General features: G+C 47.4%; 1 protein-coding gene across 4 annotated transcripts in view; it reads left to right on the forward strand.

Annotated features, from left to right (window-relative positions):
* The window catches only part of LOC101158338 (electrogenic sodium bicarbonate cotransporter 1), a 62,702-nt gene that overhangs the window by 16,459 nt on the left and 32,808 nt on the right, over positions 1–13,435 (forward strand). For 2 of the 4 annotated variants that reach the window (XM_023958123.1, XM_023958122.1), the window contains exons 5-12: positions 1,723–1,858; positions 4,271–4,431; positions 5,579–5,758; positions 7,286–7,381; positions 9,499–9,575; positions 10,907–11,064; positions 11,394–11,481; positions 12,403–12,557. In XM_023958123.1, coding sequence (XP_023813891.1) covers positions 1,723–1,858; positions 4,271–4,431; positions 5,579–5,758; positions 7,286–7,381; positions 9,499–9,575; positions 10,907–11,064; positions 11,394–11,481; positions 12,403–12,557 — 1,051 coding nt within the window. The remainder of the gene's footprint in view (positions 1–1,722; positions 1,859–4,270; positions 4,432–5,578; positions 5,759–7,285; positions 7,382–9,498; positions 9,576–10,906; positions 11,065–11,393; positions 11,482–12,402; positions 12,558–13,435) is intronic. The other 2 variants (XM_023958124.1, XM_023958125.1) reach the window with 2 other exon arrangements.

Here is a 13,435-nt window from a genome sequence, read left to right on the forward strand (position 1 = left end):
AGGTAGCTGCTGGTAGATGATGATGAAGACATGAAGGTAGCTGCTGGTAGATGATGATGAAGACATGAAGGTAGCTGCTGGTAGAGGATGAAGATGAAGACATGAAGGTAGCTGCTGGTAGATGATGATGAAGACATGAAGGTAGCTGCTGGTAGAGGATGAAGAAGACATGAAGGTAGCTGCTGGTAGAGGATGATGAAGACATGAAGGTAGCTGCTGGTAGACGATGAAGAAGACATGAAGGTAGCTGCTGGTAGAGGATGATGAAGACATGAAGGTAGCTGCTGGTAGATGATGCAGAGGACAGACGGAGGAAGCTGATTGGCTGTGGAGACCCTGAAGGGAAACGCCCAGAGGAAGAGAGGAAGATGCAGTATCACATCGGTTCTGCTTAAGTGAAAAATTTCATCACTTTGGACCATTGACTCTTTAAGAGAACTGGACTGAGTCCCCCCTCCCCCCTGGCATTCCAAACTGGAAGTACCTGCTGGTTCCAAGGAGCCAAAATCCCACAGACTTCTAGAGTGATCCAGAACCGTTCTGGATCTGACACTTTTCCCCCCTCCCTTTTCTCAGGAAATTTTTGCTGACCAATCAGATGCCTCAATAAAAGTAGGTGGAGTCTGCTGGTCCGCAAGTCCATCGTTTAAAACGTTTGATTGACAGATTCTTTGTAGCCTGCTTTCTACGTGGTGGGGTGTGGCCTCCTAACAAGCTCACTGCTGATTGGTCAGAGTGGTTCCCATAGAAACTATGATTTAGACCGAATCAGACCAATCACTGCTTACTGGCAACGTCTGGTTCCAACATGGCGGCGTCCGTGTCATGAAAAAATGGCGACTGAATTGACTCAATTTGTTTGGAGCAGGAGGGAAGCCTTTCTGTGTGTGTGTGTGTGTGAGGGGGGGGGGTCACACTCATTGTATAAACCCCCCCCCCCCCCCCAGCCTGATGTTGGCTTGCCCCCCCCCACCACCACCACATACACACACACAGAGTGTGTCAGCATCAGCGATGGAGCTGTATTCCTGAATTGGAACAAACCATGACTCAGCAGCCTCCTCCTCCTCCTCCTGCTGCTGAGTCATGGTTGGAGGACCACATGTGCAGCAGCCGTCCTGAAGGTGTCCTCTCTCAGGTGTGCTCGTCCTGCAGGACCGCCGCTCTGTGGTGTCGTTCAAACTAAGAGCAGGAAACCGCTGAACGCTTTGTGAACTATTTCTGAACCGTTAATGAGGGGGGGCCGGGGGGGCCGGGGCGGTCTGCCAAAGCAGCGGGACCAATGGTGACGGTCTGCTTGAACAGTGAGGGGAGGTGGACAGGGAGGGGGGCGTGAGTTGTGGGGACACTGTCCCCGAGGGGAACCCCTGAACTTCTCCGGCCCCCCCCCACCTGTTGGAAAAGTGCTGGAAGCAGCAGCTGAGATCTGCTGCCACTTCCACCCCAAACCTCCATGACGGCTGCTGAGGAGCGGGCCGACCGCCGCCGAGCCACAGAGTACCACTGGGGGGGGGGTCCATGAGGTTTTAAAGATGTCAGACAATAATAATCAAGAAGACAAAGCGGGAAAGGAGGAGGAGGAGGATGCAGAGGAGGTGATGGTGAAGATTCCACCACCCCCATCTCTCCTGGAGGTCAACGGGAAGAGTCTGGCGCCGGACAGAAAGCCCAAGCCCAATCAGAACCAGCTTAAGAACCGCAGTATCTTTCCATCTTCCACAGTCTCCCCGGCTGCAGAGAGGATACGCTTCATCCTGGGGGAGGAAGACGATGGCCCGGCACCCCCACAGCTCTTCACGGAGCTGGACGAGCTGCTGTCCGTGGACGGACAGGAGATGGAGTGGAAGGAAACGGCCAGGTAGGACCTTCTGTGAGGGACGGGGGCGCCCTTATGGGGGGTGGGGGGCTGGATAAAGACACTTTTAGACAAACTGAGAGCAAACTGTGTGTGTTTTGGGGTTTTTGTGGTGCTCCTGTCAGGAAAATCACCAAAGACCCGTTTACTGTGGGGGGAGGGGGGAGGGAACATCTTGTCCCGGGATCCTAAGTTGATCTTTTTTTACGTTGAATTAAGATCATTCAGATTTTTTCATCAAACTGAGCTCCAGTGAAGAACTTTGGATTAAAGGAAAAGAAAGCAGAAACTTTTATTTTGAAGTTCTGAACTTCTGGGTTCCGCCTCGTCTGCTGTCTGTTGGTTAAGAAGCGTCGCCGCGCGGCGATGTTGCGCTTTGAACACGCAAACACACAAATGCGAAACAGGTGGAGAAGCGTTCCACTCTAGTGAAGCTCTGTGGACACGTCCAAAGTCTGAGTCCAGCTGCAGTTCCAGCTGAGTCCACTAGGAGCATCAACCGTTGCTCAACTGCTGAACCTGATTCTGCTGCATCAGAAACCTCTAGTCTCATCATAAACCTGCAATCAGCTGACTGTTACCATAGAAACGCTGAAGCTCTTCTTATAGACGGCTCAAGTCTGAATCTGGGAGAAAACAAAGATGTGCTGAATCTGGTTCTTCTTTTTGGTCTTCCCCCGCGGAGGTGATAGCGCCCTCTAGTGTGATAGCTGAGAGCGGAAGTGAAGCAAATGACCAAAAAACTCAAGGCTCTTTTCCAGAAAAGAAAAACTTGATGCTGAACTTCATCGTCTGAAAGGTTTTTTCCGTGAAAAATAGTGTATTTTATTTTGAAAGTCAATATTCAGCAAACAGGAGAAAACCAGGGAGTTTCTTCAGGCTGCAGTTTGTTTACAGAAAGCACAAAATGTTCCCAACACCCCCCCACTGTTAAGCTGAAAGGACATGACCGATCCTGCAGGGGGGTACCCCTTTAACCCCCCCCTGTAAAGTGTGCAGCAGTTGAAGTGGTTTAGAGAAAATCCTCCTGATCAGATTAATCCTGTCGTCATTTCTTCATCCTTTCATTTGAATTCAACACTTCTCATGCTTGATCTTGGACTTTTATTTTGAAATTTGTTTGTTGGCAGCAAACCTGCAGTGTTTACTTTCTGAGTGGGGACAAAGAGTAAAAATACAAACTGTTCATTTCTTCTGACATGAATCCTGTTAGTCTGGATTAAGGCAGAGCAGAGATGTGTGGAGACTGAGATGAGAACGTTTCATCAAAGCACAGTTTGTTTGTCTTTCTATCATATCAGTTGCTTTTTATACATTACATAACAGGTATTTGGGAATAAAATGAGATGCTGTTTGCTCAGAACTCAATGCAATATTTTGTTCTCAATTTCACTTTAAAATTGGTTATGAAGTTCAGTAAATGTGATATAAAATACCAATTCAATTTAAAAATGTCCAGTTTCTCATCTTCATTTGAAAGAAACTTCAAATCTGTTGTTTTTGTTCTTGTTTTGTGTCCAAATGGAAAACTTCTGAACAACAATGTTATGTACTAGTACTTCATAATACTATGTTTATTACACTTTATATACCGTATGTGTATATATATATATATATATATATATATATATATATATATATATATATATATATATATATGAGTGTGGACTCTGCTGGCGTCATGCGTCTTTCTGCACAGACCTGTAAACTGTCAGTCTCTCATCATCTCGCCTGCATTTGCTAAGTCCCGCCTCCACAGAGCAGACCTGACTGTAGAGAATGGAAGACCCCCCCCCCCCCTCAAACACACACACATCAGGAGGGCTGATGTTCTGGACGGGTCCCTCTGGTAGAACAGAAACCTGTTGATGTTCTGGACGGGTCGTACCTGGGTACCTCAGGGGAACACGCCGCGTTTAGAAACAGTAACAACGTTCCGAGAACTAGAGCAGGGATCAGGTAGGTTACACGGATCACATGTACCTGGAGGCGTTACGTGAAACAGCGATGATCCAAAAACTGGGTTTATGTCATCCGTCCGTTTACCAAATCTGTCTGGGCCAGGAGGTTGCTGGAGCCTATCCCAGCTCCTGCGGGGTGAAGGCGGGGTTTACCCTGGATGGGCAGTAATCGGTTGTAATGGTTCATAAATGGCTTCAACCTTTTAGATTTCTGTTTTATGTTCTTTAAACGACTGTTGCTCACTGAAAAGCTGTGGACTCGGTAGCGCCCCCTGTGTCAGCTGGAGGTATTGTTGGTCTCACATCATTTTTCTGCCTTTGCAGAGAAAATAGTCAAATGTATAGATTTATTGGTTGGATTCATGCATCACAGATTAAAGCTGACGTTGAACCACATGAAGTTTGGGTCATCCAGCTGTCAGCAGAACATCTGTCCTCCTCTTTATCCGTCCAGGTGGATCAAGTTTGAGGAAAAGGTGGAGAAAGGAGGAGAGCGCTGGAGTAAACCCCACGTGGCCACGCTGTCCCTGCACAGCCTGTTCGAGCTGCGGACGTGCATCGAGAAGGGCACCATCATGTTGGACATGGAGGCCTCCAGCCTTCCTCAGGTTGTCGGTAAGTTGCAGGGGAGCCATCTGTGGCGTGTTTAGGCATGAGGTCATCCGCAGTCGCTCAAAGGTACACAAGACGATTCCCATCATGCTCAGGGGTTTGGACCCCCACCATGTGACTTATGTCATTAAACTCTCAGTCCCAGCTGTCCTTGGGGGTGGACACGCGCCGTCTGATGGGGAAAAATGGTCAAAGCTGTACGGGACACACAGGTGGTCATTACAAAATGTAATGACCGCCCTGTGGACCCCTAGAGAGAAAAGGTCCACCTTTTCTGCCTTCATGATGCAGCGACAGGTGATAGTGAGGAAGGGGGAGAGGCCCACCTGCGCCCCCCTTAAGAGGCAGCCGCTCCTCTCTACGACCTCCACGGACCGGACGACCCAAAAACCACCCGTACGTATGTGACTGAGGTTTAAGCTGCAGAGACTCTGGGGGGTGGGGGGGTTAGGTGTCTTTCTCACACAATGAGTGTCTAGCTGGGATTTGAACCCCTGACTAACCAAACAACAGACAGGCTTCCCATGGAGCAGCAGTCAGTCTGACCCCCCAGCATTAAACCGGCCCCTCGTGGATAAAGGAGTCCATTTTCTGGATCTCCTGGTTGGGGGGGGAATGCGATACCTGGCTGGTCCGTGTGCGTGGTTGGGCGTGCGCGGCGGCATTAGCACAGTGACGTCCGCGTCCCCTCCGTTACGTCTGGAGGCTTCGCTGCATTCAGCTCCTCATTATCACACAAAAGCTCGGCGCGGCGAGGACGGCCCACATCTCCAGTGGCACTGAGATGATTACGTCTCCCCGTGTCACGCCACCTCCCCCACCCTTTGTCTGCATGGAGGAGCAGGACCAAGACTTAGCACTCGCACTGATTAATGTGAAGTAATTGAGGGTGCTGCCTGGACGGAGCGGGCCGGCGGGGGCCGGGCCTCTGGCTTTGAGGCCGGCTGACCCGACCGATGGAGCGTTTACATCACGACTCCTCCACAGGAGGAGAAACTGCCCCAGGCTGCTCTCTGCCCCCTCCTCATCCTTCTCTCTTCAAAATAGCCTTTTCACGTCCAGTCGTGCAGGCGCGGAGACTTTGTGATGAAGAAACTTTTCTCTCAGGAGCTGACCCGAATCTCCTGATGTCTCCGCTCTTTATCCTCAGAAATGATTACCGACAACCAGATCGAGATCAGCCAGCTGAAACCAGAGCTGAAGGACAAGGTGATGTACACGTTGCTACGGAAACATCGCCACCAGACCAAGAAGTCCAACCTGCGCTCCCTGGCTGACATCGGCAAAACGGTCTCCAGTGCAAGTAGGCTGTTTTCCAACCAGGACAACGGTAATACTTGAGCCAGTTTGGTGCAGTTTGTAGAAAAATACCCTCCAACCAAATCACAGCTGGACGTCTGACCTCCAGACGGGCTGGACCTGTGTCCGTTCTCAGACAGAACGGGTGGAACCCGGCTGAAACAGAACCTCATTGCTTCACACCTGCAGTTTGTTCTTTCTATTAAAACACATTAATCCAATAACCAAATCCCACCGTCCACAGACTAGACTGATGCTTCTAGAACATGGAACAGTTCTGGCAGAACATTCCTCTTTCATCCTGCAGAACCAAAGTCCTGATTCTTATGGAGGGATATTTATGCCACCACTCTAAGTTGCAAATGAAAATATTAAATATCTGCTTTCAAAACAAATGTTTTCACATGCGATGTGTCTCATCTCGCTTTTTTCCTATCTTTGATTTTGCTCACTGGAGTTTCAGTTTACCGTGACAAAGCTGCCATCAAACGCAAAAAAGCTTTTTGAAGGCAAAAGAACAAAAATCTGAAGAAAAAAAAGATTTTGAAGGCAAAAGAACAAAACAAATTGAAAGCAAATGTTTAATATTTTCATTTGCAACTTAGAAAGTTCTGTGTGCAACGTAGTGGCATAAACATCCCTCCACAGATTGTGTAAAAAGATGCTGTCGATTCTGCAGATGTGAGCAGATCACGGCTCAAATTCACAGCAATGATTTGGTTTTTCTGCATGAACAACATTCCTGTTTGGAGGTTTGTGAGCGTTTCTCTCTGCTTTCATTGACGGTAACCCTGAATAAAAGCGATGGAGTTACAGACTAAATGATCACAGATGCATCATTGATCAGAATCAACTGATCATATTTATCAATAAAGGAACGAAGGCTGGAAGAGGGACAAACGAATGTGGTTAACGAGGGATTGACCAAAAAACTGAAACTGATGGGATTTTTTAGATCAGTCTCTTTGGTTCCAAAGCTGTTGTTCTGTGGAATTGACGATAGTTCTTGCTAAATGAGTTCAATCTTCTCCTAGTTTCCTTTATCAGCTGTATTTTTATCCGTTTATGATGTTTGTTGCTTTAACCCTCCAGACCTTGTTCTTTTGGCTGATAAATCTGTTATCTGTTGGTCATAACGAGTCTCGTTTGCCTTTAATCTGGGTTTGAATCTCAGATTAGATTAGTCTGCCGTCACGTCATTTGGATCATTTTCCCTCCTCGTGTTAGCGAACCCGACCTGACGTCCACAGTCCCAGGAAGTCACACCTGCTGCTCCGCTTCACCTTGAGCACCTGCATGTGTTTGTAATCCATCGTCAAACCTTTCCATGATCCGGAGAATGGAAACTCTCCACACCGAGGCCTGTTATCAGCTGGCAGTAAAGATAACGGCGCCCTCCTGATCCTGGTTTGACCCTGGGGGGGTCACTCATCTCCTTTCACAGCCTTGCTCTTCTGCTGCTGTCTTTGCTGGGGGGTTTCTGGGGGCTTCACCTCTCCTTTTCTTGTCTGTCTCCTGCTGCCTTGCCTGGACGATAACCTGCTGCCGCCTCTCAAAGCCCGCAGTCCTCTTGAGAACTCGGTGACCTGTCTGTCAGGTCACATCTCAATGGAGGACTTGCAGAACCAACGAAGTGCCAGTATGGACTGGCTCAGTAAGTTCAGCAGCTGCTAACACCTCCCTCCATTAACCTTCACAGATCATTTCTAGGACTCTGGGATGGGGTTGGGTGTGAAGGGAAAAGCTGGGCTGCATCACACTGACATGCAAGTTATTACCCACAATGCTGAGGGGGCAGATGTGCAGAAAGCTTCAGAGGCAGCAGGTTTTGGACCTTTTCCTGGCCTGGACTCAGAGACGAGACGTGCAGCTGCTGTCAGGAGGAGTCAGCAGATCATCAGTCAGAGTTCCCGCTCACCTGCTCCTCCTGAGGAAGCACTTAGCGGAGGAGTGACCTCCATCAGGTGGATGCACGCTCCCTCCGGTGCAGAGCGTCGCTTTTGTCGAATAGGCGCTGCAGCATCAGCGTTCGCTTTCCGGCTAAAGCTCAACGCCCTTCAGGCGTCTGTGATTGACGTTCACCCTTAACTTCCAAAAATCCGTTATTTGTGCCGCCTAAAATTCCAAAGATAGTCTATTTATAATTTAGTGGCTCCACCCCTTCAATCGTTGCCATGGAAACATAAAGGTGAAAGTGGAGCGACAAAAAATCTTCATGAAATTGAGAAATAATACTGCTCTTAAGTAAAACTACTTTGTTTGCGTCTGAATTACCACTATACTCAGTGCACCATTTTTTCTGAATTTCCAAATATTCAATTGAATGGGTTAGTTCAAAAGGGGCCCAAGTCCAAGAGGTTTGTTTTTTCAGGAACTGATTTTAACTGCATAGCTTAAAGGGAGGCTACACCAAATGATTCATACTTTACCCAGATTTAGCAGCAGTTCATAGCTTCCAAATGCTAGAATATGAAGCAGCTCACTTTTATCATTTCAGAGGACTAGCAAACTAAAGTCTCTGGACTTGGACCCCTCTTGAGTTAAACAGGGGTGCTGCCATATTGGATAACTAGTGCTGCCTTCTATGGGAGAAAGCTAAACCCATCCAAGAGAGGCCCAAGACCAGGAATTTTACGCTTAATGCATTTTAAATGTCAACCATAGTCAATACATTACAACGGACTTGGGACTTTATTGCAAATAATCAGATAGTTTTTCCCTTGAAGACCATAGAACATATAATATCTCTATTCTGAAAAATTGTGGACTTGGGCCCCTTTTGAACTAACTAATTCAATTCCAAAATCCAGAGCTCTGAAAGTTTCCCAGAAGTCTCTGCAAAAAACCAATATGCATCGATACTTACCAAAAATGGTGAATACAGACCACAATGCATTGTGTTTTATCCCCTAGTTATTAAGAAAAAAGTATGAAAACTTCTTTTTTATAAATTCTCCAAGTTTTCTCCAGTGGAATCATTCATAGTCTTTGTAACATCTTCATATTTTTTGGTTTCTCTGGAAAAATCTGCGCCGTGGTGAGAAATCTCGTGTCCAGGAGACTGGATGTTCCCGGACTATAGGGACTCAGAGGGTTTATCAAGACGGGAGGGAATTTGGACAAAGGTTGTAGACAAAACATTCCATCTGTGTGTAGTGCGCCACCTAGAGTCAAGGTGTGGTATTGCAGAAGTATTCCTGTTCTCAAGTAGTTCTCAAGTATTCCTGTTTGATGACGTGGTGTCAGGAACAAACATAACAACATGTCAGTTAAAACACGGGATTGGTCTAAAATTAGGGAATGTTTTATGCTAACCTGCATCGTCAATAATGTACCACGTCTAATTTAGAAAGATAACCTAAAAAACAGAAGTTTAAAAGAATTCTGAAGTATAAAGCAGAAGTGAAGGCGACACGGAAGCTGCTATAATCTGCAGAGTTCTTGTTAAAGTGAAGCGCTAAAAAACCGAACAGAGTTCAATTCCTGCTGTTGTCTGCGGCGCGGACATTCAGCTTTATTCCCGTCTAAATGTAATGCCTCAGGATTCCCTGAAGCTCATCATAGGAATCTAAAGAGGCTCCGGAAACACAAAACACCACGGCACAAAATCCAAATCAGACGTTTGCTGAAGAATCAGAATAGAAAACAAGCAGGAGCCATCCTGGAAATGTCCGGTCCACTGTCATTTCCTGCAGATCTGCCTCCCTCCACCCTCAAGGTTCTTTTGTCTCCATGAGCGGGTCTAAAAGTTCGGCTGCTCTCTCACCACAGACAGTCCCACCACGGCCCACCGGAACCTGGCCTCCAGCAGCCTGAACGACATCTCCGACAAACCGGAGAAGGATCAGGTGAGTCCACGGGTTCAGAGGGACCCTGACGGCCGGGGGTGGGGGGTGGGGGCTCGATGTGTACCATACCGGATTCAACCAACCAACCATCCGTCAGTACAGCACCTGACCTACACTATTTCAAAATAAACATGAAAACTACACTATTTGCATTTTGCATCAGCGTTTTGGAGATAAACCCAACAAACGTGAAAACACTAAAAGAAGATTAAAAAAGCAAAATGATGAAATATTATACAAAAATGATTTATCAAAAAGCCTCAATATACACCATCATATGTTCTAATATACTTTATGTTACAACATGTTAGCAAATAAACAAAAAACAGTTCAAATTCCCTCAAACTGTTAAAAAAATGGCCACAAAAAGCTTTGAAGCTGCTACCAATGTCTATTTTTGACAAAACATATGATTTACTTTATGAATTATAATCATTGATATTGACTTTCAATAACATAGACAAGGAAAAAAGTGAGAAAACCAAAACAAGAAGCAGGAATCTCCTGAAGTTTGTTTGATCAGATCTTCGGTCTTTTCACATTGTTTCTGCTTGTTTATGACATCTGGAGTTACAGAACTGACAATAATTAATAATAGGTATCAGCAGATCCCAACAGGAATCAGGGCAGTCTCCTGTAAGATCAGAAGGTTTGAAGCTCTGGAGGTTCACTGCGGCTTTTTTGACGTTTAAGTCTTTTTGTTTTCATGAACTTGTTCCATCGGAGGAATCTAACGGTTAGAAAACGTTTAAAAAAGAAACTTGGACAGAAGCTGAGCTGCGTTTAGAAGATGATGATGATGGACTGAGCACGTCTGTTTGGACCAGGAGTCCGTTTGGTCGTTCTGCTGCGCTCTCTTTGTTCAGGGAACAATCACTTCCTGCTTCAGAGCAGTCTGGCGCCGATCTGCTGTGACGGTTAAACATCTGGACAGAGCGAGCTGGGACCAGGAGAACATTCACGCTCTAGAACGGTTCGATTTTGTGAGCAGAACTTGAACAGAACTCATCTGAGTCAGGACTTTGTCAAACTGGAAAAGCCTTAGCAGATGTGACGTCCTGATTGGCTCACTAGATCCTCCTGAAAAGTCAAACAAGACGAGCGCTGCAGGAAAAGGTGGGATGGAAAATGTTCCCGGGCTTCTGGAGGCCCCGCCTCCCCTTTTGACCTTGTCAGAGAGAAATACGCCGGCTCCTGAGGACACAGCGGCGTCCTGGTGGTTTGGTATTTGCTCTGAAAGGCGCTGTCCGGTTTGACGGCGCTCCTTTGGGGAAGACAGGTCTCTGCTGCTGTGAAGGTCACATTTAAGGGCGTCTGCTTTGTGCTTTCAGCTGAGGAACAAGTTCATGAAGAAGTTGCCCAGAGACGCAGAGGCCTCCAATGTGCTGGTGGGGGAGGTGGACTTCCTGGACGCTCCCTTCGTGGCGTTTGTTCGTCTGCAGCAGGCGGTGATGCTGGGCGCCCTGACCGAGGTTCCTGTTCCCACAAGGTGCTCGCCAGAACCCTCGTTCCAGAACTAGAACCGCCATTAGGGGGGGCTACTGGAGGTTTTCCTTTAAGACCCAACCGTTAAGAGTCTAGCCGCTCTAGAAGCCGCAGACATGAACCAAAAAGTATAACGTTTCTGTTCTCGCATCGTTAAATGCGTCTTTACTGTTTTATGGCGACAATCTGGAGTTTATGAAGGAAACGAATGAAGGACACTGTGGTGTTTCCACTCAGATACACTGATAAAGTTTTACTGCTTCTTTTCTTTCCCTGCATCACTGAGCGTGCTCAGAAACTGGGCCGCCCCGCACTAACTCTGCTCCTTTTCAGGTTTCTGTTCATCCTGCTGGGACCCAAGGGCAAAGCCAAGTCCTACCACGAGATCGGCAGGGCCATCGCCACGCTGATGTCGGACGAGGTTTGGGCTTTTCCACATCCTGAACTGGGGGAGGAAGCTGGATTTGATGGAATGTTTTTGGTGTTGGAGGCGTGGAGGTTAGCAGGACAGTTCAGGCTCCTCCTCCTCCTCCTCCATCCTCTCTGCAGTCACTCTAAAGCTCAAACGGTCTCAGCTCAGGGGTTAGGGTTAGACCCCAGGGTCATGGCCGTTCCACACACATGCAGAGAACACGCAGAGGTGATGGGTGAACAGAAATGATTGACAGATGCTGTGCGGCGGTCAGGTTGTCTGGAGCTTTGGTTGTTGGTCTGCAGGTGCAGGAAGGAGAAGCTGCACCAAAGACCAGCATGAGCCACTTCTCTGGTCTGTAGTTCACTGAAGGTCACCAACACCAAATACTAATGCTGAGCAGCTCTGACCACCACATAGATAGCACCAGTCAGGGGGCGGAGCTACCATGCAAACTGTGGAAGCAGCCACCAGAGCTCGTTTTAATGTTCAGATTGGGTGGAGGTGGCTCTGCTGCTCTGCTGCAGGACCTTTCATGAGTCAGTATTTTGGTCTGCTGCCGCTGATCACACGGTCAGAAATGGAGAATGATGCAGCAAACTGCTGACGGCAGAAAGGCGTCTCCTCAGACCAGAGTCTCAGATTGGTCTCAGATCTGTCTCCAACTGCTCCAGTTTGGTCTGACCACATTTCGGGTCTGGACCCAGACTGTGGACTGAAACTCTGTCAGCTGCTTGACTGTGAGCTGATTAAATGGACACAATGATGGTCCTCTGCAGAGCTTTTGGGAGATTAGATGGGTTTGCTTATTCATGCGTGGCGTTGGTATGATGTCACTGCTCCCTCATTGGGTAATCTGATGCTACGGTTCACTGCCTGCTGGGCCTGCGTGCTCTGCTGCTGACTCCTCTGCTTTGTGTGTGAGGGCAGGTCTTTCACGACATCGCGTACAAGGCCAAGGACAGGCAGGACCTGCTCGCCGGGATCGACGAGTTCCTGGACGAAGTGATCGTGCTTCCTCCTGGGGAGTGGGACCCGACCATCCGGATAGAACCTCCCAAAAGCCTCCCCTCCTCTGATAAAAGGTCCAGATTTCTGTCATTATGACCAGAACCGGAAAAATGTGTCTGACAAACAAACTTCAGGACGATAAAACACATGTCCATATGAAGTCACCGCCGCCGCCATGGTAACTGCATCATAATCTGCTCATGTACAAACAGACGTTCCTTATTTCAAAAAGAAAATCTACAACTAAAACAATGTTTCACCTTTGTGGCGAAAGCGTGACGTCACGGCGTCATCAGGGATTCAGACTCGTCCTATGATCAAGTCATTCTTCTGACATGGCTCACCAACGTCTACAGAAAGTTCTACTTTCATCGGATCACATTTAAAATGAAAGAAAAGTCCAAATATTCAGAACAAATGAAGCAGCTGCAGCTGCAGCTGCAGCCACGACGGCAAAAGTCAATGAATTCAGATTCAACTGGCTGTGGGAGGGGCTGAGTTACCACTGCGGCATCACCTGAGTGATGTTGTAGTAAAACAGCCTCAGAGTCTCTGATGATTCCAGAACCTTAAGAAGACAGAAGTAAATGTTTGTTAGATGGTCTTCCTGTCGTTCAGTGTTTCCTCGTTTACCACGGGAGTTATGCTCCGTAATAACCTGTGATCCATGACATCCATGAAGTTGGATTCTGGGTGTTTTAAGGCGGTAAAGCTCCTCACTAAAACTTCATCCACTTCTGTCAGACACGAACATTTTTTCTCCCGTTTAAACTAAAGTTCAAACCTTCATGGAAAAATAGGATTCTAGAGTAAAAGCAAAGATCCGATCAAAGATTTGAGTCGATTTAGAAAACATTCTGTACCGGAAACATCAAGACCGATTGGCAAGGCCTGCAGCCAATCAGGACGGAGAAGACTGCACTGTAAATTTAAGGAACCCAAAACTACACTG

Source organism: Oryzias latipes, chromosome 9 (genome assembly GCF_002234675.1).
Source record: "Oryzias latipes chromosome 9, ASM223467v1".
Lineage (NCBI taxonomy): Eukaryota > Metazoa > Chordata > Actinopteri > Beloniformes > Adrianichthyidae > Oryzias > Oryzias latipes.